Genomic DNA, 24,170 nt, shown 5'->3' on the forward strand with positions numbered 1-24,170 from the left:
GATGGATAGAGGGGACACAGGAAGATGATTAGATGATGGATTTTTCAACCTGAAAACACAAACATGGTCTTCCTGAAAAAAAGGCATGACCGGATAAACCATGAGGTTAGACTGAACCCCATTCGCCAAACACAGGGAGTTTCCATTGAACTTGAGCGAAGTAAGCTTGATTCATAGAGACATAAACTAAAAGATGTCAGGTCGGAATTGGTGCAGGAATGCAGGCACTTGAATGCCAAGAGGGACTAAGTATTGCCCAGAGTGATACCTACCTAGAGGTTCATGAAGAAAAACTGGCATAAATTCCCTGAACTTTGTTCAGGATTGTTAAAGGAGGATGAGCAGGAAGTCTAAAAATCAATTCCTCGAGCCCTTAACCCTGTTCCTACATTCTTGTTATTATAAGTAAATCATAAAGAATTAAGTGATTTATTTTTTTCTATCTCATTATAAGTACAACTTGATGTGGAACAATATGAGGCCAACTGAATGTTCCATTTCTGTGATATTCCATCACACCAGAACATCCTTGTTTTGCCTTTCCGATTTTATAAATATGAATTTCTTTTATAAGAGTGTAAACCCCTAGGGAAAAAAACAAAAGATATACTAAATCTCTGTTATGAGTTTCCTTTAAACCCGTGTCAAATGCGGTGGTAACCTAGCAACATCAGAGAAATGCGCTGACTTAAAAACCCAGCTGCCGTACTCATGTTTTTGTACTTGGAAGAAATTTTGTAATGAAAACATACTTTATGAAGTGATTCATCTGAAGGTAGTTCCTCCGATTTCAGCACTCCAAGTTTGTTCTGGCTTTGCTTGAGCCAGCGTGCACAGTGGTTGTAGCTGAATGTGAAGTGTGACAATGCTTTTCTTGCAGGTTTACCAGCATTAGTGGTGGCCACATCAGTAGGCTTCACCAGGACAAAAGGATATGGCACTGATCACTAGTAAGTCCGTCCACGGTGATAAATCTTGTTTATAATTAAGTAAATCATCAAATATGCTTCATTAGTCTTGGCTGGCACTGCTGATGGCTTGTACTTTATCACTGAGTCATTAACGATGGTATAAGTCATATTACTGAGGAATGATGTAAGTGGCTTAAATGCACAAAGGTAGACATTAAATGCTGCAGAACTATTCAGAATTCTTGTTTCAGTCTCCCGTTTCTTTGTAAGACCCGTGTCCTTAATTTCTAAAATATTTCAATATTTACTTTGCATGTTCAATCTCAGATACCTTTTTTAAAGAACTGGATAAACCTTGACATGTTTACATTTTAGAATATGATTCCAATCTGAGCTTCTGATTTCACAGATGATAGTATATACTGGTAGCCACCAAATTATGTCACGTTAGTTCAAGTTTTGTTGCTATGTTAGGGTAGTGCATATTGAAACCTGTAGGTCAGGGAATAAATAGACTCCAAACTAGAAAATTCCTGGGCTATGGAAGAAATTAGAAGGGAGAAAAAGGGATGTGGCATCAGCCCACCCTAATCAGAGCTGGGATACTTATAACATTCTATGAGAGAATTTATAAGTCAAGACTACATTTAATATTTCGAATGTAAAACAATGCACTTTCATATTTTACTTCATCTGCTCTTTCAAGTTGAGGAGACAGTTGAGAAATGAGGAAAGAGATGTGCATCTTATTAGAGGCATACGTCTTAAAGGGAGATGTCCTGTTTAACTGTGCTCAGGTTTGAGATAGGGATCGTTGCTAATGAGGCCCTCTGGTGGGTACATCCAACTGGAGAGTGTGCCAAAAAAAACACCACTTCACCTGCCACCCGAAAGAAACCTCCAAAGAATTGCAAGAACTCTGGTAGCATATGCTGTAGAGCACTCGTAGTACAGCACCGTTACCTTTAAGCTATTGCTTTTCACAGTAGCATGCCTCATTTTGAAAGGCACCATGTTGGGGACCTGGAAAGAAGTAGGATTATAGATGGCACAGTTCCAACTTTCAAGGAGTGTATGATTAACAATGAACGCAATACGATGAGGAACGTATCAGTTTGAAGATGAATTTACACAAAAAATGCAGTAGAAATTGAGTGGCGGTCTCAGAGACACCAAACTGAAGCGTTCGATCAGACTCACGACTTTTTCTCCAGGTATTTTATTTTTAAAATAGATATTAAATCGTCGACCTCAAAGTGGGAAAGTAGAATTTTATCTATCCGCTGTTATGGCCAAGGAGCAATAACTAGATGCAGACTTTGAATCCACACACGCACGCATTGATCTACATAGTAACATTCACCTTATTAAGTGTATATAATTCTGTGAGTTTTAACAAACGCGTAAGTCATGTAACCACCATCACAACCAATATAGAAAAGTTCTTAGAAGAGAGGGAGAGAACAGTTATTGTTAATTGTTGATTGTTGGTCATTTTGGAGGCAGTCTGCTGATTCTGGGGACTGAGAAATAATACAGAAAGGGTCAGAGGTCAAAGACAAGTATGTGAAATGGTGGGCATGACTGCTTCAAGAGGACCTCTTGACGGCCCTTTGCTATGAGAGAATGAGTGTTTTTACCTAAGTGGTTACCTATCAATGTGGTTACCTATCAATATGTCTCTATCGATGCAAACCTGCATCTCTTGGTGAATCTAGTAATTGAAACAAACACAGCTGTATTTATTTTTATTCAAAAGCTTATCCTCAGTGATTTTTTTTTAGTAGTCTAGGAAAAAGTAAAATTAGAAGAAAAAAAAAAAGCATGCAAAATGTAGATTATCCGTTCTTTGCAACGATGGCTTTTAAACCAGTGTCTCCCACTATCTCAATGGCCTCAAAGAAGAACAGGTAAATGGCACGTATAAGACTCTAAGAACACGCTGTTCTTGCTTCAAAGTATATTTGAAAAATTCCATAATGGATGTAAAGCAGCATTTTACAAAACTTAATCATCACCTTTGTACTGAAAGTCAGTATAAAAATCTCACTGCAAGAGTAATTTGTCTAAAATGTTTTAACTGCCCGACAGTAAGACCTTATAATCAAAGCGTCTTTTCTGTGAGAGGTATATAGTATTTCTTACTCATGCAATGCGCTAATTTTAGCTTTTTTCCACACCTTGTGCTATTTTTTTTAAAACTACAAACCTTTGAAATATGCCAAAATTCCAAGTTATTTGTATCACACTTTAGTGGTTTAACCCTTATCACTAATTTTTGTTAGTTTTTATCTGATGTTGTTTTCAGCTGCTGGCTCTCCCTTGAAGGAGGACTGCTCTACGCTTTTGTGGGACCCGCAGCTGCTGTTGTCCTGGTAAACACCGAAATCAACTTAGTTTGTTTTCTTAGCAGAGGAAGGCTACCTCGTTTCCATTAGAGAGACACTTCCGTATTGTGTAGAAATGTTAAAGTTCAATGAATCGTTGCTTAAATTTCAATGTTGACTGCTATTCAGTCCTTTATGACGCTAAAATATTCTTATTTTGAAGGCTGAAGAATATTAAACATGGGAGTGTGGGATTTCTCTTACAGGAATTTCACATTTGTGATGAAGTTTAAGTTTTGGTAAACTTTTCCTCATTAATGTATAGAATTTCATCATTATTATTTCAGCTTCACACTACTCTGTATGAGCTACAAAGTTATTAAGATCTCTTAATAATAACTGTGGCTGATACCAAATAGCAACAAGAAAATATATGTTCGTGGGTCAAAATTTCTCAGCTTCCGTGCTGCAGACATTTTGAGCTGGACATTTCTTTGTTGTGAGGCTGTCCTGTGTATTTATCAGCACCCCTGGCATCTACCTACTAAATACCAATAATATACCCTTCGGTTGTTAACAATCAGAAAATGTCTCCAGACATTTCTCAATGTTCTCTGGGGGCAAAAATCTGCCCCCCGCCCCGGCCCCAGTTGAGAACCCCTGCCATATGTTATGCATAAGGTTTACAAATTTTTCTTTTCTGAATCAGAAAATAATTCCTTTACATGTTTGTTTACAGGAGCATGAAAATTTCCTGCTAATCTGACTTTCTTTCTCTCTCTCTGAATTTATTGATTACAAATCTTTCTTGCCTAATAAATCTTTGAAAAATGTTAGAGAGAAAAGAAACAATCTGAATTAAATACAAAGATCCATTTCTCTATACAATTAGATTTCTAATTGAAAAGTTACCCTTTGGTTTCTTGAACGATTCATTCAATAAATTGGAAGCTAGAGATATCTTTCTTAATAACTCTGCATGACTTTTCTTCCTTTAAAGCTTGTTCTTCCGCCTCTAAATTATAACAGAGCAGGAACTGTTTGTGATTCACAAGAAAAAGAAAATCTAGGCATGAGGGTTAGAAGAGCATAGGGAAAATGAAACTATTGCACACATTTTTGTCTGCCGCATTAAATTTTTATTTAATCAATTGAATTATTTCCCTAGGCTACTAGGTTAACATACCTATAACCCTAAAATGAAGAAACAGAACGTATGTGTATAATTGAAAGATAAAAGGTCTTTGGAGTGGTGATGAATTCCCTCATGATTAAATTGTAGATTAATAGATTCCATGGAATACACTTTTTTTTTTTTTAGTTCAAATAATAGACGTACAAAGATGAGTAACTCTTTCTCTTGATCAAATGGTACCTTGTAAGGAAGCTATGAAGAGTGACACCTAAGTCCTTACCTAACGGGTGCTTTGGATCTTCCTTACACCAGTAATTCAACAGATTTCAGCTTTATGTTCTGTCTGCCCAAAGCATATTGGAGAAGTGGAAGTTTCTTTTTTTATTAACTGGTCATCCTGCTTCACTTAAAACAGAAGTTTTGTGAACTACTGGTTTCAGTGTAAAGGCTTCACCATTTGCATTGGGGGTCGCACCAAGATTCTTTTGACCATGGAGGGTGAGGGGCAGGAAGGCAAAAAAGAGAAAATATTTTTCCTTGATTATCTATCTTGGTTCCAGCATTGTACTGGATTCCATTATCAGGAAGCGCTGGTAGGCTAGAGAACCGGGGGCACTTAGAATAAAGCTGCAACATATAGACCACAGTGGGTCTTCCCTGTTGGTCCAGTGCTAAAGAATCCGCCTTACAAGGCAGGGGACGTGGGTTCGATCCCTGGTCAGGGAGCTAAGATTCCACATGCCGCGGGGCAACTAAGCCCATGTGCCACAACTACCGAGCTCTTGCGCCTCAACAAGAGAGCCCACGTGCCACAACTGCAGAGCCCACGCAACCTGGGGCCTGCGTGCCACAACTAGAGACAGAAAACCTGCACGCGGCAGCGAACGATTCCGCATGCCTCATGGAAGATCCCCGTAAGATCCTGCATGCCGCACCTAAGACCGGACGCAGCCAAAAAATAAATTAAATAAATAAATAACAAATAAACCTTTGAAGAAAAATAGACCATGGCAATCTCTACAGCTTTTTACAGTTTGACTTGAGAAAGACAAATATGTGCGATTTCATTTCAGCTGTATTAATGCAGAAGACCTTTTGAGTGGATGAGAGAGTCTTAGAAAATGCTGAGAAGTGTTCAGTAGAGCACATTGTAAAAATTAGTGTTCGTGTACATCTTAAAGGAAGCTGCTGAGTCGAATAGGCTCTCTCCTTTGTCCAGAAAAGCATGGTGCATTAAAATGCTCCCCACCTCATGGGAGCGATAGCTGCACACTGTGCAGAATTGAGGCATTCTGTTCTCCCAGCTGGAGCAACGACAAATCCTTAGCACCTTTCGATGTCAGGGCTCACCCTAGCCACACACTGCGAGACAAAGTCTTTTGATTCCCAGGCGTAGGGTAAAACTCATTAACCAATTTATTTTATCCAAGGATGACTCAGAGAGAAGAACGCCAGCTTGGCATAGTATGGCAATTTAAAAGTTCGGCAGTTGAATGTTAATCTCCTCAGTGTAAGCTGCAAAGCATAGAAATTAAATGTGCTTAATGCACTTTAAAACATTAAGGTCACACACCTTTCCAACTCATGAGAATCCTTTAAGAGACAGACACGAACACCACTGTTAAAGTGTCCCGTTTTCCTTTACACACTTGCAAAATATTTGGGAAGTGCTTCCTATCGCTACCATTGTGAGCATATAATTCTGCCGAGGTTGTGAATGGATAGAAGTGGGTTTTCAGGAAAAATCAGGGACCTGATTCCCTTCAATATCATTGAAAGGCCAACCTTTGTTTCTGTTTGACAGGTCAACATGGTGATTGGCATTTTGGTATTTAATAAACTTGTTTCAAGAGATGGGATCCTAGATAGAAAGCTGAAACACAGAGCCGGGTAAGCTGCAACTGGTGGATTTCGAAGGGTCTTTACCAGTGCGTCCCATACTCCAATCCCAGGTCACCGACTGCATTTGGCTGTGCCTTGAATTTTGTCCTTGACAAACTGGTGTGTATGGTAGATCCTGCCATTCAAGTTTCCAATGGGCTATTCCTAAATAGGTGTGACCAAAATCTGAAAATAATTAAAAATACCATTAAGAAAATCTGGATTTGTTTGTGCATATTGCCTGTTTGTAAGATAAGAAGATTAAATATTAAGGCTAGCCTTGAAATGCTTGTCCTTGGGTGAGGGTTTCCAAAGACCTCCTAGTTTTAGTCACAAAGGACCGGAGGGTAGATTGAACATAATTCCAGTATGGGACACAAGAGAATCAGGACAAGCAAACCTTAGGAGGGCAAAACATTACATTTTCTTTGATTCATTGTATATATCAGAAAAAGTCTTCACTTGAAATAATCACTTCTGAAACACTATTCTTATCATATGTGTTCATTTTTATGACATGTTCACTATAACTTGCTACAAAGAGTTACTCATAATTGTCACTTGCACATTTTAACCACTTATAAAATTTTGAAAAGCATCTCCTTTAATTTTACTGTCATTGTAATATCACCATATCTAATGACTTAATAACATTTCATGAGCAGGTTGATAGCAGCTTTTTAAGGTTATATTGTTAGCTCACATAAATTTGTAAAAACTTGAATGAAATATTAATGCCTTTGAATTTCCCTTTGTATCATTTTTTATAAAAAGTTTATAGCTTTCTCCTTTCTGTTTGACTGTACTTTCATTCAAAACTTAACCCTTAATTGTTCTCATTTCTTTAATAATTTATGTATTATTTAATAGGCATAGTATTTCACCACTGACTGGTGGGAATCTCAAGTCCTTTGTGTGTTTATAATCGATGTAATGATTTATAAGACAAGATAGTCCAGGCATTTTTTTTTCCTAGTAAAAGACTAGGTTTAATGGCTTTCAGTATAAAGTTGGATATCATTCATATCAAGCATTAGGACTTGCAGTGATGAATAAAAACATCATTGGAGGCTCCTTTCTGAGGGGAAATCACTTCCTATCTAGAGACTGTCTTCACTTCAGATGAATCTCTAAAGCAACTTGAAATAGGCAGACTTGAACTTGTACAGACACTGAGCTTTCTATACCATGTGAACTTGAAACTGTCACCCTGTTACTCATTAGTCTGACGTATGGTTAGAATTGGAGAAATAGCTACTTCAGTTATTTCTTGCCTAGATTAATCATGTTAGAATAAATTGTTCATATTGGGTACTGGATATAGAAACTCAGTTCTGCCACTAGTGGTGTAGACTTGTATAATTATTGTTTTTAATTGGGGGGTGGAGTGGGTTAGTGGTTAGGATAAAACTTTAAAATAAAAGAGAAAGCCACGCTCAGTATTTAGCTCTGCGATTTCCTAGCTGTGTGTGTGTCTTTGGGCATGTTATTTCATCTTTCTGCAGCTCAGTGTTCTCAACGGTAAAATGGGGATAATAACTCTCGCCTCATAATAGAGTCTATGAAATACAATGTGTATAAAACTTTCATTAGAATTTCTAGCAAATAGCAAGCACTCACTCAGCAGTTGGTGGCTATTGTTATGATGGGTGAAATGAAGAATCCAAGCTAGACAGCTTGCTTGCAAAGGACCCTGAACTTCTGTCAATCAAGCATCCATCATTCCACCATTCATGACACTGAAGTCAGCAAAAGAGACAAGATTATCAGAATGAGCTTAATGCTAAGGATTTATTAAACTCAGTCAGAATTTTTTCCTCATTTGATTATTTTATACGTAACATCCAGTTTGATTCACATAGCTCTTTGTAAGCGATAACATAGGTTTAGGAGAAATGACAACATTGTCATATTATGAATTTAGAAATTATCCATTTCAATCTACATAATAATTTTTAAACCTTTATTTCTAAAAATATCGTTAGAAGTTACACCTGTTTTACTGGAAAAACGGAGTCAAACAGTTTTTGGGTATTTTTTTTTTTTTTTTTCTGGTACAAAGGCCACTGCTGGAGAAATAGAAATGATGTTAATACAAGTTGCAAAAGCAGAATGCTGGTTACTGTCCAAAGCAGATAAAGACTATTAACAAATTAATGACTCTAGGCTTAAAAGTTTTTTCTATAATAGAAAATCTTATTTTAGCTTAAATATTGAAATTTGCTCTCTTTTCCAAAGTGTGATTGAATGTCTTTTTTTTTAGAAGGTATGAGTATTTGCAGCTAATTTTTAGTTCACAGAGAAGCAGTGGGGCCAGCGATAAAGACTTCAGTGAAGAACAAATAATCAGAATTATCTAAAGAAACATTGGGCAGGAAACTAATTGATTAACTTAACAATTGATCTCCCTAATTGTAAATATTGACCATTTCAGGTTGTTTATATATATATATATATATATATATATATGTATGTATGTATATATATATATAGAAAGTGTTTCTTTTGAAACATTATTATTTATTTAGAATCAACTATGGTACCAAGATGTTCCTCCTCCCATTTTATCTACTTCTTCTATCTATTCCCTTTCTTCTTTTTATCATCAGTTATTAGAAACTGCCAGGCATATAGTTTATGCTCAATAAAGATTTATAAAGGAATGAGTGAATGAATATTTAAATAATAGTACAATAGTTTGACAAGTTTTGTAATACCCAAACTAGATTAACTTTTTCTGATACATAAAGTGTGTTTACCAAGGGGGAATTTTTTGCAAATATCAACACATCTTATATAAAATGATGGTTGGAAAGAATGAAAACAAGATACAATGGCATGTGTCTTTTTAGAACATCTCAAGTAAAATATTTTATTTTCTCTTTTTTTTTTCTGCAACGGAACTTTCTCATCTACTATTTTAAAGTATATATTGTGGAGACCACTGGTCTAGGCATTCTCCTGGGAGCAGTTTCACACACACCGGCCATTGGGGCATTCATGAACCAAACTGGGTAGACTGTTATTAATTCTTATTTGGAAAAGTCTGGACACCTGTGGCTAGTACATATGCCCTGGGTTGAAACAGTAAAGTGAACGGTTTAGAATCATATTCTCCACCCCCATATCTAACTCTGAGAGCTTTGATTTTTCTCACAGGATCTACGGATCAATTTACTTAATAGCTTTCAGATTTATCATCTCATCCAAGTGCAATTCACCAGTGAAGGCACCTCTTTGAAAGAAACCAGACTTTCTGAATTAGGAGCCCCTTATGACTTTCTCTGTTCTGCCATTTTTATTTTACACATAGTAATACAGGCCCACCACAATATTATTTTTTTTGAAAAACCTACAGGGCAAACCTATATTTTAGACATAAACATCACATGGAAATGGAGAAGAGACCATAGAAAATTATTTCAAAGTGTTTTGAAATTTGATGCAAGTAATTCTTTTTGGTTTTTCCTAAAACGATAGGGTTCTAAAAACCAGTCATTTTCAAAGGACTTTTTTCTAAAGAAAAATGTGTCAAGTTTTTCTCCGTAGTGTGACTTTGCTTCTGTGAGATAGTAGATTGAATCTGAATTTACCTGCAATATCCTCTAGACTTGGATAGACCATTTAAAAGCTATTAGGTTGGAGTCTATGACAAAATGTGCAGAAAGAATATTTTGAACTTGGTGACTATGTTAAATGTGTTTTATTAAAGCAGAAAACTATCACTCTTTTTATTATCAACTAATATTTCATCAAATTTCATCAGTCCCTATATTCAGATCATCCTAAAATATACAGTACATTGATGCTATAAGAAATTTCCAAATATGAATATGTTGAGATAAAAACTACATCTTCCACAAATGACTAAAAGCCTAAAATATATATCTCCCTATATTGGACTTCTGAGATACATGTGTACATTTCAGAAGGTTTTAATTGATAATATGTGTCTTCTGTAAGTGACACTGAAAATCTTTGAAGCTAGGAATCCTTACCTGTTTGATTATCAAGGGTCTGAATAAAGGGTTTTCACTGTATGTCTACACAAACACATGCTTTTGTTTAACTCAGTGTATTGGGCAACTTTATCTGTAGACACAAGGGCCATTTATGGTGTAAATGATGGAAATATGCTTCGCATGTAACAAAGGCCCGTATTATTAAGCGGTGAATGTTACAAAAATAATGTGTAGTGTAAATGCATCTTTAACACAACCGAGAGCGTTCTTCTTTGATAAATATACTTTTCTGCATGAAATCGTATTTAAAAGCTAACTTGCAGTGGCAACTTTTTTTTTGGTGACAATTCAATATTTTGTTCTTTTTGTGGGTGTTCTGTTTGTTTGCAGTCAGATGAGTGAGCCTCATAGCGGTTTGACGCTCAAATGTGCCAAGTGTGGAGTAGTTTCAACAACAGCTTTGTCAGCCACCACCGCCAGTAACGCCATGTTAGTCCCAATCATTTACATCTTCTTGTGACAAATCTTTTACCGTGCATGTGAGAAAATTCTACGATGGAAAAAAAAATCATGTTTGCTAATATTAGAGCTAAGAGCATACTTAAATATTTATAGTTTGCAACGGCTATTGTAACTATTGTGGGATTCTTTATCAAAAAATAAATAAAACTATCAAATGTTATCTGCTTTGTGGTTTCCAAGTTAATGCCTTGGTGCCACCTACAAGAATGCTTTGCTGAACTGGGGTTTGGTTATCGCCTGGGGCATACGTACGTGCAGCTACGTAATGTCGCTTCTTCTGTGTTCCAACAGGGCGTCTCTTTGGAGCTCCTGTGTGGTGTTGCCCCTTCTGGCTCTGACGTGGATGTCTGCAGTTCTGGCCATGACAGACAAACGCTCCATCTTGTTTCAAATACTTTTTGCTGTGTTTGATTCATTGCAAGGCTTTGTGATCGTCATGGTCCACTGCATTCTTCGGAGAGAGGTGAGAAAAATCATTCTGCAAGAGAGAAGAATGATACTTAGAAGAGTATTTTCCATGTTAACAAATAGGATCTTTTCTTTTAATAACTTGATCTTCAGGTTAAAGCTGGTCTCCTCTAAAGACAATCGTTTGGGAGTCAACGCTAAAGAGAAATGCTAAGGCAAAGTTCAAGAGGGCTCCTTGGACACTGAAAGTGACAGATTAAAACAGATGGGGTGATGCAAGGGAAAACGCAACCAGAGGTGCCAAGAGCCAGGGACAGTGGGTTCAAGAGAGGCTATGAGGCAATCGTAGGTGTAGATAAGAGGGTGGGCAGCGTACCTAAAATGTAATTGCGATGGTATTTCTTAAACCTGTTCCTTAACTCTTGCTTCTACCCACAGCATAACCCCATTCCTCATACTTAACAGACTTCGTTTTAGAAAGAAAATGTTGAAGATGAACGAGGGGTTCTTTTGTCTCTGTACTAAGGTGCGGTTAAGGTTACTCAAAGGGGATGATTTTGATATGGATGTCAATGCTCAGAAAATACAAAAAATGGACACAGTGGAGCATGATTGGGCAGTAATTGTCCCCAAGGACTGTAGGCCTATAATCACAGTGTTTCTCCAGGTCCTGGTGAGGTTTGTTGGCAGCAGTGAAGGAAAGAAGTCATCCTTCATGAGACACTAACCTGCACCAAATCCATCCAGATCAGTGATGGAGTTCAGACTTGAGTTGTTTAGGGATAAAATATTGTTTCCAACTGGCGCAACAATTATTCTGAGTGCTTGCAAGCACCAATACAGTGTTTACAAGGTTTATGAGTCATCTGAGCATTTACTCTGGGGACGGTGGTGACTAAAACACACAGTGACACAGTGCCATGCTAGTAATTTTGAGAAGATGGTCTCCACTGTCACTTCGCATTATCTAGCTTGTTTGAGAACTTTATTATGATGTGCACATTGCAAAAAGACACATGCGCATCTGAGTACACATCCTATAGCTTTCACAGTGATGAGTGAAGGTAAGCAAAGGTTTTTACCTCATTTACCAGATGAGGAGAACAGTATTTCTGAGCTACTTTAGTATCATACAGATGTCAGCAGTAAACCCACATGTGTATTCCAAGAACATCGTATGATGAAAAACAATGAAAACAGAAGAATGACTTCACATTGCAAGGGGAAGGGGGGATTTCATCATTTAAAAAATCTGATCTAGGTCTTCGTTACCAAGACATCACAAATTTCTGCCTAGAATATCAGCATTAAAAATCTTCCAAGTGTTGCATTTTTTCTAGACCAAAGTTGCTTAAAAGTTAAAAAAGAAATTGAGCTATGTTCTTCTCCAACCATAACTATCCTGAGAGTCTTCTGTGTTAATGTTATCTCTAATATGTTTATGTAACAAAATTGTTCAAAGTGTGTAGACACATGGTACATTTTTGATTGATGATTAAGGATGAATAGTGTAGGCTGTAAGCAAGATCCAAGATTTATCTGCATGAGATCTTCAGAAGATATTAATACTTTAAGTGTTAAAGAGGAAAAAAATGTCCCAACCCTAAATAAGCCTCTCTTTTTCTTCAGAAATAAGCTCTCTTAAAAGCCTTGGGCTATGATCAAAATATTCAGGTTTTAAAGTGACAGATATTTTGTTGGCTGATTATCAAAGTTGTGCTGCTTACATGAAGAAAAATATTTGGCACAAAAATTCAATTCCCTCAGAACTTTCCCATACTTGCTAATTGGACTAATAATTATCAAAAACATGATTTAAGGGTAATTAAATCATATAATAAATGCTTCTGTTAAATAGGTGTCTGTAAGTATATATTTTCTATATTAATTGGGAATAAGACTATGGATATTGGCCCTGTTATTATTACATTTTCATTGATTAGTTCAAATTGAATAATTTTATAGCTGATAAATTAATAGCAGAGTGTCATGTCTCTCATTCCAACACTGAAATGGAAACTTGCATATCTAGTATTTTTTCATTGACCCTTAAAAATACCCTGTAACAGTACTATAAATACACAGAGCAGATTTCAGTTATAGACAAGTCTCTTTCAGAGTTCCTCAGTGGAAATTGTTACTGAAAAAACAAAAGGACCCTGTTTAAATTGTGCAAATCCCAAAGACCACATCATAAGGATGTCTCACTGAATTCATAGAAATTCTTTCTGACCTTCTAAATGTGTGTAGCCCAACACTAGCAATGGGTCTATCTCATATTACCTGTGATCACACTGCCCTAGCATTAACCACAGTCCAGGAGAATAAGGCATCTTTCCATATCCTTGCTATCTCCTGTGAACAAACATTTCATAAAAATAGACCAAAGCAAATAGACTCAATAGCTACCTGTAAAATATTGTATAATGACTCAAATCTAGTAAGCTACTTGATAATCCCATAGGAGATGCTAGGAATACAGGTTTAGCTCTACTGCTTTCTTCACTTTAAAATATTTTCATCACAATAATTCAAGATAATTTGTATGGACTTTTTCTTTCTTTCTTTTTTATTTGTTTAATATTTATGGTGTTCTTGCTGTATGCCAGCACCTAAGCTAAATGTTTATTTTTTAAATATTTATTTATGTATTTATTTATTTGCCTGTGCCACGCGGCTTGTGGGATCTTATTTCCCCAACCAGGGATTGAACCCGGGCCCTCGGCAGTGAACGCGCAGAGTCCTAACCACTAGACTGCCAAGGAATTCCCTGGTCTTTTTCTTTCTTAAAAGTATATAAGCAGGGCTTCCCTGGTGGCGCAGTGGTTGAGAGTCCGCCTGCCGATGCAGGGGACATGGGTTCGTGCCCCCGTCCAGGATGGTCCCGCGTGCCGCGGAGCGGCTGGGCCCGTGAACCATGGCCACTGAGCCTGCGCGTCCGGAGCCTGTGCTCCGCAACGGGAGAGGCCACAACAGTGAGAGGCCCGCGTACTGCAAAAAAAAAAAAAAAAAAAAAAAAAGGGACTGGGTACAGATAAACATGTTTCTGTGTATTTTTTGATACATACTAACATAATATGGTTGTTTATAGTCTTTAATGATTCATCCAATATGAATTCAAAAGGCTTTGGAAGCAACCTAAGTGTCCATCGACAGACGAATGGATAAAGAAGCTGTGGCACATATATGCAATGGAATATTACTCAGCCACAAAAAGAAATGAAATTGAGTTATTTGTAGTGAGGTGGATGGACTTAGAGTCTGTCATACAGAGTGAAGTGAGTCAGAAAGAGAAAAACAAATACCATATGCTAACACATATACATGGAATCTAAAAAAAAAAAAATGGTTCTGAGGACAGGGGTTCCTGACCTAGGGACAGGACAGGAATAGAGATGCAGATGTAGAGAATGGACCTGAGGACACGGGGAGGGGGAAGGGTAAGCTGGGATGAAGTGAGAGAGTGGCATGGACATATATACACTACCAAATGTAAAATAGCTAGCTAGTGGGAAGCAGCCGCATAGCACAGGGAGATCAGCTCGGTGCTCTGTGACCACCTAGAGGGGTGGGATGGGGAGGGTGGGAGGGAGACACAAGAGGGAGGGGATATGGGGATATATGTATACATATAGCTGATTCACTTTGTTATACAGCAGAAACTAACACACCACTGTAAAGCAATTATACTCCAATAAAGATGTTAAAAAAAAAAAGTCAAAGATAAAACAACAAAAAACAGCTTTACCCATATTGACTTTTACAGTCTTCTGTGAAGCAGGTGGGTCTGCACATAGGGGAAGAGAGCCTTGCAGTTTAAGGAGAAAAGAAATGAAATGCTGTCACTGTGGCATTTTGAATGTGCTGTGTGTGGGGCTTCATCCATTTTAAAAGTGGCTTTGCTTTCAGTGGGTCGAATTAGAAAACCTAAATTATTTCAAGTCAGGAGGGGAAGGAGAAAGGATCACCCTACTACCATCTCAACTCAATTATATTTCACTTTTCTAAAAAGCAAATTGATTCTTTGACTAGCAGTTTGTTGTGACCTCCAGAGCTGATATCTTAATATTTCAATTTCACAAAATGTGTATTCTTGAAGTACAGGGTCTTCTTCTGAAGCCCCTTTCTCTTTTGAATTGCTTTAGCAGATGCCACTGACAGAAGTGAAAACACCAAGAGGGAATAAGAATATTTTTAAAAATTAAACCATCTGATTTATCACAACACATTACCTTCAGCCACAAACCTAGATCTTGGAAGCTAATACGTGTCATACGTAATGAGACAGGATCTAACAGAACAAATATAGGTGCTTCTTTCATTTAGCCGTCTTTTCTTGAGAAGACTTCATTAGCAACAGGTACATAGCGACATAGCCACTATTTACTATTCTCCACATTGCTATGGAAATTCTAACTGCACAAGAGTTATGAAGGCTTTGAAATAGTTCCTGTTGCTAGGAAACCACTTTCCTGGTGCCTGTACATTCTTCTCAACTCTCCTGTCTCTGGCTGTGCCTGGCTCTAAGACAGTCAGACAGCTTGATGTCAGAGGGGTAAAATAACAAGAGGGTAGTACAAAATAAAACCCCTTCACTGAAAGGAAGGGAAAAAGGAAAGTACTTAAATGGATAATTTTGTTGTATCGGTATGTGAGGATCCTAGGGCTGCTCTGTACATCAGTAATAGGGCCAAGCTCATCTTTTCTGTTTCCCCAGCACTGGCAGGAGAGCCAGGCTCCGCCAGAGGAGGTCCCAGAAGTTTCATCCAAACCTGGGAAGTGATTCTGTAGCAAATGCTGAAAATAAACATGAACACTTTTTTCTTTCTTTCTGTTTCTCCCTCTCCCTTCCACAATTTTTTTTTCTGTCAATGTCCCATTTCGTCTTATTGTTTTCATAAAAATACAGATAAACCAAATTATTTACAAACACATGACAGTGACCATATGAAGCAGACAAGCCTCCTTAGCTATCTCATCGAAAACCAATATTCTCCCCAAATCATTTTAAAAAAATAAATGAGGCCAGTAGTGGTGAAATAACTAGAGAGCAATTTGAAAAGAGGTCGTATTGCATATAAAAAAGTCCAGATGGAGAGTTACATGAATCTCCCAGCTTGATCTACAGGGAATTTAGGTAGGACTCATGACCACGGAAGCTTCAGTGGGTTTTGAAGATGGGGGAGCGCGTGATAGGAGACTTCAGAACTTAACGGGGTCCTGATTAAGAAAGCGAAAGTTTCAAGTGGAGGAAAATGGAGAGAGGGTCCCGGGCATACGACTTCCAAGAAATGAAGCCTGTGGTGAGTGGTAGAGAGTTGACTCTCCGCTGAGACCACCTGAGGCACTTAGGGGCATAACACAAGTGGAGAATTTTTTTTTTTAGTGGCTCTGACTGCAGCACCAAGAGAAAGGCAGAACTGACGACACTTAAGGGCACAGCACTAAGTGATGTTTTAGAGCTTTCTCCTTGGGGTGTGCAGCGGCCTTGGTGAGAGGCCACAGTGTGTCGTGAAGAATGGATTTTAGAAAGGGAGTGAGTTGCCCTGGGTGGGGAGCGTTAGGGTTCTCGTCCTTGCTCGGAGGGAAGTTGGGTTAAAGGGAGAGCGAGGTGGGTTGCTAAGAGCTTTATCTTGGTCGGGCTGAATTGAAGCTTTCAAAAGAACTACATTTAAAGATTTTGTTTGTTTGTTTTGTTTTTAATAAGATAGAATGTGTGTCTGGAAGTGGGAGGATGGCTAAAGCTACCGCAATAAAGCTGGATTTTAATCGGAACAGAGGGTAGGAAGCATAGAGAGTGCCTTTAAATAGGAGCGTGGACAGGACCCAAGGAAGGACCATATAAAGCCCTCTATACTTTTCCCCAGAAATCACCAGCGTCCCTTCACTCAATAGTCATCTCATCTCTTAGGCAGGAAAATATAAGTCTTGTATCTCACTCCAGATTAGGTTTTCCTGATTGGAGCATAATTGCAATTATGTCATGAATATTTCTATCCATCTTAATCTGCATGCGTGGTTCTCCAACTCCATACAGGAGGTTAACAAAAGCATGAAATCAGATTAGTACAATGGCATCAGTGAACAAATTAAGACACAGAGAGCTCATGGCAGAGATTGGCAAACTCTGGCATGTCTGCCAGGTAGCATCCAGCCATGGCTTTCTGTTACCCAAAATTCTTCGGAGTGCCTGGCTGCATGGAAGGGCAAATCTCACCTCTCTCTCGTCCCAGCTTGCAACAGTGTTAAACTGGTGACAGGAAGTTGAGTATGTTTGGAATAAAGTTTTAAAATTAATAAAAGAAATAAGAGGTCATGAGTAAAGTTTTTATTTTCTGCCTTGACGTGGATGGCACAAGGCTAAGATGAAGTATCTTCGGTGAAGGCATGGGTGGAGGTGGCTGGTGTATGACTTCCCTTTCCTTCTTTTCTCTTCTGCATGCCGAAGAAATACTGTTACATTTTTTCAGATCATGTATGTGAAATGCTGTCTGGGGCAGCTTATGTGACCCCCAAATCTGATACAAAAAAGAGTAAAAGCTGTGACAATTTTGAGACTAAGTGAAAGATCCTTTAGGTGTTAGAGAATTCCGATAGAAAATCATTAGGACTGAAATTTGGGGCCCAAGTCCATATTTTCCCTTCAACATATAGCAAATGAGAAACCATTTTTGTTCATTTCCTTTGCTATCAGAGAGGTCAAATAATATTTTAATAGTGTGCAGTCATTCATGGTGCTTCTGTGAATTGGTATTTTACACATGAAATTGACAACACCCTTGTTCATTTAATGGTGAAATTATATGAAATTTCACGTAATTAAAAAGCCATTTGTACAGATGTGAATCAATAGGAACAATAGTCGATATTAGATTCAGAAAATAACCAGAACATTTAAGAAACTTCTCTCCTCCCAAGCTAACGATCTCAAAAAAATTACAAGAATGTACCTTTATTTCTTCTCTTTGCTTAAAATGATCTTCTGGAATTGGGGAGTCAGGAAGAAAAACTGGAGGTAAAGCTGTGTTTTTAAAAGGTGAAGCTTTGGGGTCTGTAGCTAAATACAGAGCCTGTTTCAAACAGTGCAGCTCTCTCCTGAAGCTTCCTCTAAATTGCAGCACTGCCAAGCAATGCTCCATGCTCTTCCCCAGCAATCTCTAAATCTGGCACCGACTTTCACAGTGACATTGCCAGCTGTCTTCGGAGCGGGGCCCAGCAGAGAAGATCTCGCTGGCTGCTGCTGAGAGGAACTGAATCACTGTCCCTAGGGGAGGGACAGGAGAGAGACACGCCCTGTGGATCTCTTTGAACTCTGGTCTCATCCAGGAATCTGTCCACAGGAAAAGGGTTGATAGCTTTTTTCAGGAGATTTTAGCGCAGCCCCAGCAGGATCTGGTCCGGATAACCTTGGTGGTGCCTGGCAGGATCCTTTCAGAAGACAACCTGTTAGCATATTATGGTCACCTCACCTTATTTTTGGAGATGTTTCTTGCCACTCTTTTTTATTTCACAACATGATACCAGGTTTCCTTAAAGTCTCCTAAATATTCCAGGGCTATTCACATATCAATTCTTTGCTACACCCCCGATACTTTTTAACCCTCTGTCTGACGTCAAGGTGAAGGATCTATGGCAGAGTATTATAAAGAGAGGACATTGTGAAATCTAGATTTTAACTGTGCTAAAATTGGTGTTAAATATTTAATTATTCTAGATGGGTTTGTTTAAAAATTGTATTTACTGGTCCTACATAAGTTTAAAACATGATTGATATTGGAAGAATTCAGGTATAATGATTTTAATATCTAAAAAGAAATTTTAAATTAAATTGGTACCTCAAATAAGTGACTCATTCTCCACAAACAGTCAGTCAGCTTAAGGAGCTTAAATAGTAAATATCTGAATCTTCTAACAGTTATTTTTCTTCAGTCTTAATCACAAGACAAGAAAGACACCAAGACTATTATTGGCCAGTGTTGTAAATGCTACTTTTGGCACAGAAAATTTTAATTTCAGCATGCAATAGCCAGATCGAGATTCTGTCTTTTGTTTGTTTTTATGCTTTCTCCTTGTTCGGAATTAAGGTCCTTGTAGGCTTGCTTTTTTAAAACTTCTAGTTGTTCTCCATAAGTACAATACACATTAGTTCACCAAAGATAAAAGTCTCTTTGTTTACCTGATAGAACATTCATTTAGTTATCACAATGTTTTCAAATAGCTGCAGATGCACTTTCCACCTACTGTCCTGCTTGAAACACCCTTTTCTGTGGTAATGGTACACAGTACAAAATCTAGCGTAATCATGCTTTCCTGTCAGTGTTGGATAAATATTTAAGGCTAGTTCAGCTAGATTGCCTGAATGCATTTTTAAGATTTTTTTTAATCAAACAGAGGAATTTCTCCTGCAAATCTTTCTGAATTAGAAGGAACAGAGGCACAAAAGTGTCAGGGAAACCAACACTTAAATCATGGCATTTATATGACCATTAAAATGACCTTGAATTTACTGTAGAGTTTTTATGCTTTTCTGTTTTATATTTCTTGTGACTAGCATTGACTGATTCATGTAGCTGACATCATTCTCCAGTATGGAAATGCCCTTAATCCATTGTCATATTTGGGAGTTTGGTAGTTTAAGGTATCGATTTTGTATGTGTGTGTTACGAAAAAGAGATTTCTTTTATATCTCCTTCAAGCAATCAGAGAGTGGATTTTGAAGAGAAACTTAGAGGAGTTGCTTTTCCGTATTTCATTGTCAGACAAAAATATCCTTGACAACTGCACTCTGAAGGCCTGAAAATAGAGTAGCTGGTGAGCAAGAGTTAATGTTTCGTTTTACCAAGGGCCGCCTTTCATATTTTATGGATGCTGGTGTTCAGAAGCAGATTTGAAACAAATTCATGTGACAAGCTCCTGGAAGGCAACATTTCTAACGTATTATTTATCTTCCTTTATAAAGTGTGTGCTTCTTTAACAGTTGCCTCGGGGCACAAACAGAAAATTGGCAAGTCCCTATTTTTCTGACATTAGTTCTTAGAATTTTTTTTGTAAAACAGATATACTTTCTTAGAGTTTTCCCCCAAATTGCAAATGTCTGTGTAACAGAAACAGAGATCATCTGGCAAACAGGAGACGCATTACCCTAGTGTACAATGATCTCCTGATTATTAATTTTATTGCTTTATGACTCACAGCTATGACTTCTTAATCTATGAAGCATTCGCTTCTAAAGAGTCTAGTTTGTCCATGCCATGTCTCCTCCAAGGGAGAAGCTGGATGAATTAGTTCCAAATATGCATCCAGTTCTTCAGGAAAAGATGATCAGACTAAATTTCACTGAACCTGAACTTTTACTGATATGTCTGAAAGAGGAAATAAGAAATTACCTCACCCGGTTGTATCAGACAACTCCTTGTTCTTTTTTTCCAGAAAGTTCCAGATTTAGAAATATTAGAATATACACACTACTATATATAAAATAGATGAACAACAAGGGCCTACTGTATAGCACAGGGAACTCAATATCTTGTAATAACCTATAACAGAAAAGAATCTGAAAAAGGATATATATGTATATGTATAACTGAATCACCCTGCTGTACACCTGAGACTAACACAGCATTATAAGTTAACTATACTTCAATTAAAAAATGGTTAAAAAAAGAAATATTAGAATCAGAAAATGGAAGGGTCAGAGAATATGGAGCCCACCCCCCGCTTAATTCACAGCCATAGTGGTTGCATCACCAAGATTAGAACCTGAGGGGAGAAATCCACCACGTGGGCAGAGGTCTCCTGATGGAACTGCAGCCAGGGCTCAGTGGTGGTAACTAAACTCCATGTCACTTTCCACATCTTGCCGTTTGGGAAAGAGGCTGCTAACGAATTTTTGAAATGGGTGAGAGGAGCTGAAAACAGCTTAATAGGCTCAGGGTTTTTTATGGCCAATACGTAAACTATGCACATCTCACAACCCGTGACAGGATATTTTATATACGTGCTTTGCAAAACTGGACATCATTATGTTTCCCTTGGTGGCCCCTACCATGGTGCTTCAGGAAAATAGAAGGAATGCCACATCATCTGTGCTTTGTTTGGTAACCCAATAAGATAGATGATAATAAACAAGGAGGGGAGTAACAATAATGTGAAGTCAGAAAAGCCAAATACTCGTCAAATGACATTGCCGTTGACTTAACTTATGGTGCTGCCCCACCGGCAAGCTTGTTAGGGGCCTAATGAGCCGCAGGAGGTGGAGGCACCAGCTGACACAGAGGTACCGTGACATCAGAGTAGCTGTCGGTTGATGTGTGTTTGTTATGCATCTATTCAGGTTTATCCACGTGCTGCTAACAAAGCATTTAATGTTCTTCGAATTTCCTTGTGATGTGTTTGTTCTTTGCTCAGAATCCAGTTGTGAATGTATATTAAGGAAGTTTGGCTTTGCTAAGTGGCCTTTTTTTTTTTTTCCACGAGAATCAACCAGAAACAGAGTAGTTTTTGTTATCTTTTTGTTTCATTGTGTGTGGGGTTTTTTTGTTGTTGTTGTTGTTTGCACATAAGGGCACATAGTACTTGAAGCAAGACAAGAAATGGTCTCCCCGATATGCGTTACATAAGACATAAAAGGAAAATCCCAGATCAATTTTGGTCGACAGATCATTGAGTCATCTCATTTTTCCCAATGTTTAAAGCTGTTATGAAGATTATGCCATACCGAATAGTAAATCCCCCTTGAAAGACAGGCATATTGTTTGTAGCAGTGGAAATAATCCTGCCCTCTGGCAAGAATGATTAGTATTGAGCCAGACACAGGCATCGGGACAGCTGAGGAGTTCCCAGCACCTCCCTCTACAGATGATGGCAAATGATGAATTCCCCGGGCATGGACCAAAGTCCAGGTGCACCAAGTAAACAAAACGGGTATTGGATCATAAAAACAGTGATAATGGTGTTCTCAGTCAATTGCCAATATAGACAGTATCTGGTGATTACCAAGAGAGAAGAAAATGAATGTTTGTCCTTTTTTCACAGGTTCAAGATGCATTTAGATGCCGATTGAGAAACTGTCAGGACCCAATCAATGCTGATTCTTCCAGTTCTTTTCCTAACGGGCATGCTCAAATCATGGTGAGCTTTTAATTCCCCTCTGAGTCTTGATTCAGTCATGATTTCTCAAGGGAATAAGCAAATATTCTGAGTCATAAAATAGTATCAAAATTCTGTTTTGAACGACTTTGACTGTAGTTCGGTCACAGGCTTGGAACTCTGATACCAGATGACGGTTCTGTCTGGACTGGTTAGGAGTCCTGGATCTGTTATTGGACCCTTGATGTGTTGAGCGTGGGGTTTCTGGGCGACACTGGGGGGTATGTTCGTCCTCACACAGAGTTAGGGTTAACAGTGTGTCCACAGGATCATGTTTGTTTACAGATCAGAACAGGATGGTACCTGCACATCTGGTCTTAAAGCGAGACCTGCAGTGGTTCTCGCCTTGCTTCCCATTCAGATTCCTCAGAGGAGCCGCACTCCAGACCAAGGAAACCAGCATCCTGGGATAGAACCCAGGCATTGGTGGCTCCAGGGGGCAGCCCAAGACGAGAGCCACTGCCCTAAAGCATGAGGGGCAGACACGCTCCCAGAAGAAGACCAACCATTGTACATGAGCTCTGATTGTTGTTGGGATAAGGGGTACTTTACACATAACCACTTCCGTATATTTTAGAAATGAAATAAGGTTTAAACTGTGTCATTAACGTCATGGCTTAGAGTTTTCTTAGTAATATGCTTGATTTATTATCGATGTGTTTGGGTTAGGCAACACAAAAACATTCTAAATGATATACTAGTAACTAAGACAAGAGAAGGAATAATTAATTCCTTATTAAAAACAGATAAATACTGATATCTTGAATCTAAATATTGATTAAGATGGGCTAATTTAATTTCACCATTAAAAAATAAACTAATTTGGGCTTCCCTGGTGGCGCAGTGGTTGAGAGTCCGCCTGCCGATGCAGGGGACGCGGGTTCGTGCCCCGGTCCGGGAAGATCCTACGTGCGGCAGAGCGGCTGGGCCCGTGAGCCCTGGCCGCTGAGCCTGCGCGTCCGGAGCCTGTGCTCCGCAACGGGAGAGGCCACAACAGTGAGAGGCCCGGCTACCGCAAAAAATAAAAAATAAACTAATTTGTTTACAGTAAAAGTTTGGGGGAATATATGAGGATGGAACTAAACTCTAAGCAGGTTCTAGGCCAGATTAGTATTGTTTAATCTTCAATTTTAATTCCTAAGCCTGAAAATCTTCTGTCACATTTGCATGAAAATGGATCATCAGAAGAGCCTAGTTTGACTATTAAGGATTTGACAAAGCTGTATTGTAAGATATTGCATTACAAACAATATATTCAAAATGAATGCATAAAATATAAATAACAAAGACATTTATTTAAGTATCTTCATAATATTTCACATTCCAATCTTTTTATTGTGGTTTAAGGAATTGCCTTGAAATTCTGTTTTTTTACATCTGGTGTTAGATGACCATGGGTATTTTTTTGCCTTATTAAAATCATACACCATGTTTCCATTGATTTTATCCAACATGTGGTCTCTAGAAAATACTCTTGAAAACAATTTGATTATTCCTTTATAAACTTCCTTTGCACTAAACAATATCCTGGTATCTCCTAGTCAGATATTTGTTAACTTCAGATAATTTGGTCAGTAAAAGTCACTTGAGGTCTTCATTAAATGACGATTCTATGTCATTATTTCTTGTTACAGACAGACTTTGAAAAGGATGTAGACATTGCTTGTAGATCAGGTAAGAATATTTGAATTTTGAAAATATAATCATTAGACGTTGAATCATTTTTATGATTTTTGATTTTAAAGAAAATGCTCTGGTTTACCCATCACATATTCCTGTAAATGTGTAAACTGAGTCTTTCAACTGGAAGCATTGTAATAGCAGATGTAGGAGACGGGGGAGGGAATGAGAGAGAGGGAGAATATGAATGGGGAAT

The 24,170-nt window shown here is 38.1% G+C and overlaps 1 protein-coding gene across 1 annotated transcript in view; it reads left to right on the forward strand.

The window, feature by feature from the left end:
• ADGRB3 (adhesion G protein-coupled receptor B3) overlaps positions 1 to 24,170 on the forward strand; it is a 792,587-nt gene that overhangs the window by 737,400 nt on the left and 31,017 nt on the right. Inside the window, exons 20-26 of the mRNA XM_024133055.1 lie at positions 881 to 950; positions 3,220 to 3,286; positions 6,178 to 6,263; positions 10,607 to 10,705; positions 11,030 to 11,201; positions 22,181 to 22,276; positions 23,929 to 23,968. Coding sequence (XP_023988823.1) covers positions 881 to 950; positions 3,220 to 3,286; positions 6,178 to 6,263; positions 10,607 to 10,705; positions 11,030 to 11,201; positions 22,181 to 22,276; positions 23,929 to 23,968 — 630 coding nt within the window. The remainder of the gene's footprint in view (positions 1 to 880; positions 951 to 3,219; positions 3,287 to 6,177; positions 6,264 to 10,606; positions 10,706 to 11,029; positions 11,202 to 22,180; positions 22,277 to 23,928; positions 23,969 to 24,170) is intronic.

The sequence above is a fragment of the Physeter macrocephalus genome, chromosome 10 (assembly GCF_002837175.3).
Source record: "Physeter macrocephalus isolate SW-GA chromosome 10, ASM283717v5, whole genome shotgun sequence".
Classification (NCBI taxonomy): Eukaryota; Metazoa; Chordata; class Mammalia; order Artiodactyla; family Physeteridae; genus Physeter; species Physeter macrocephalus.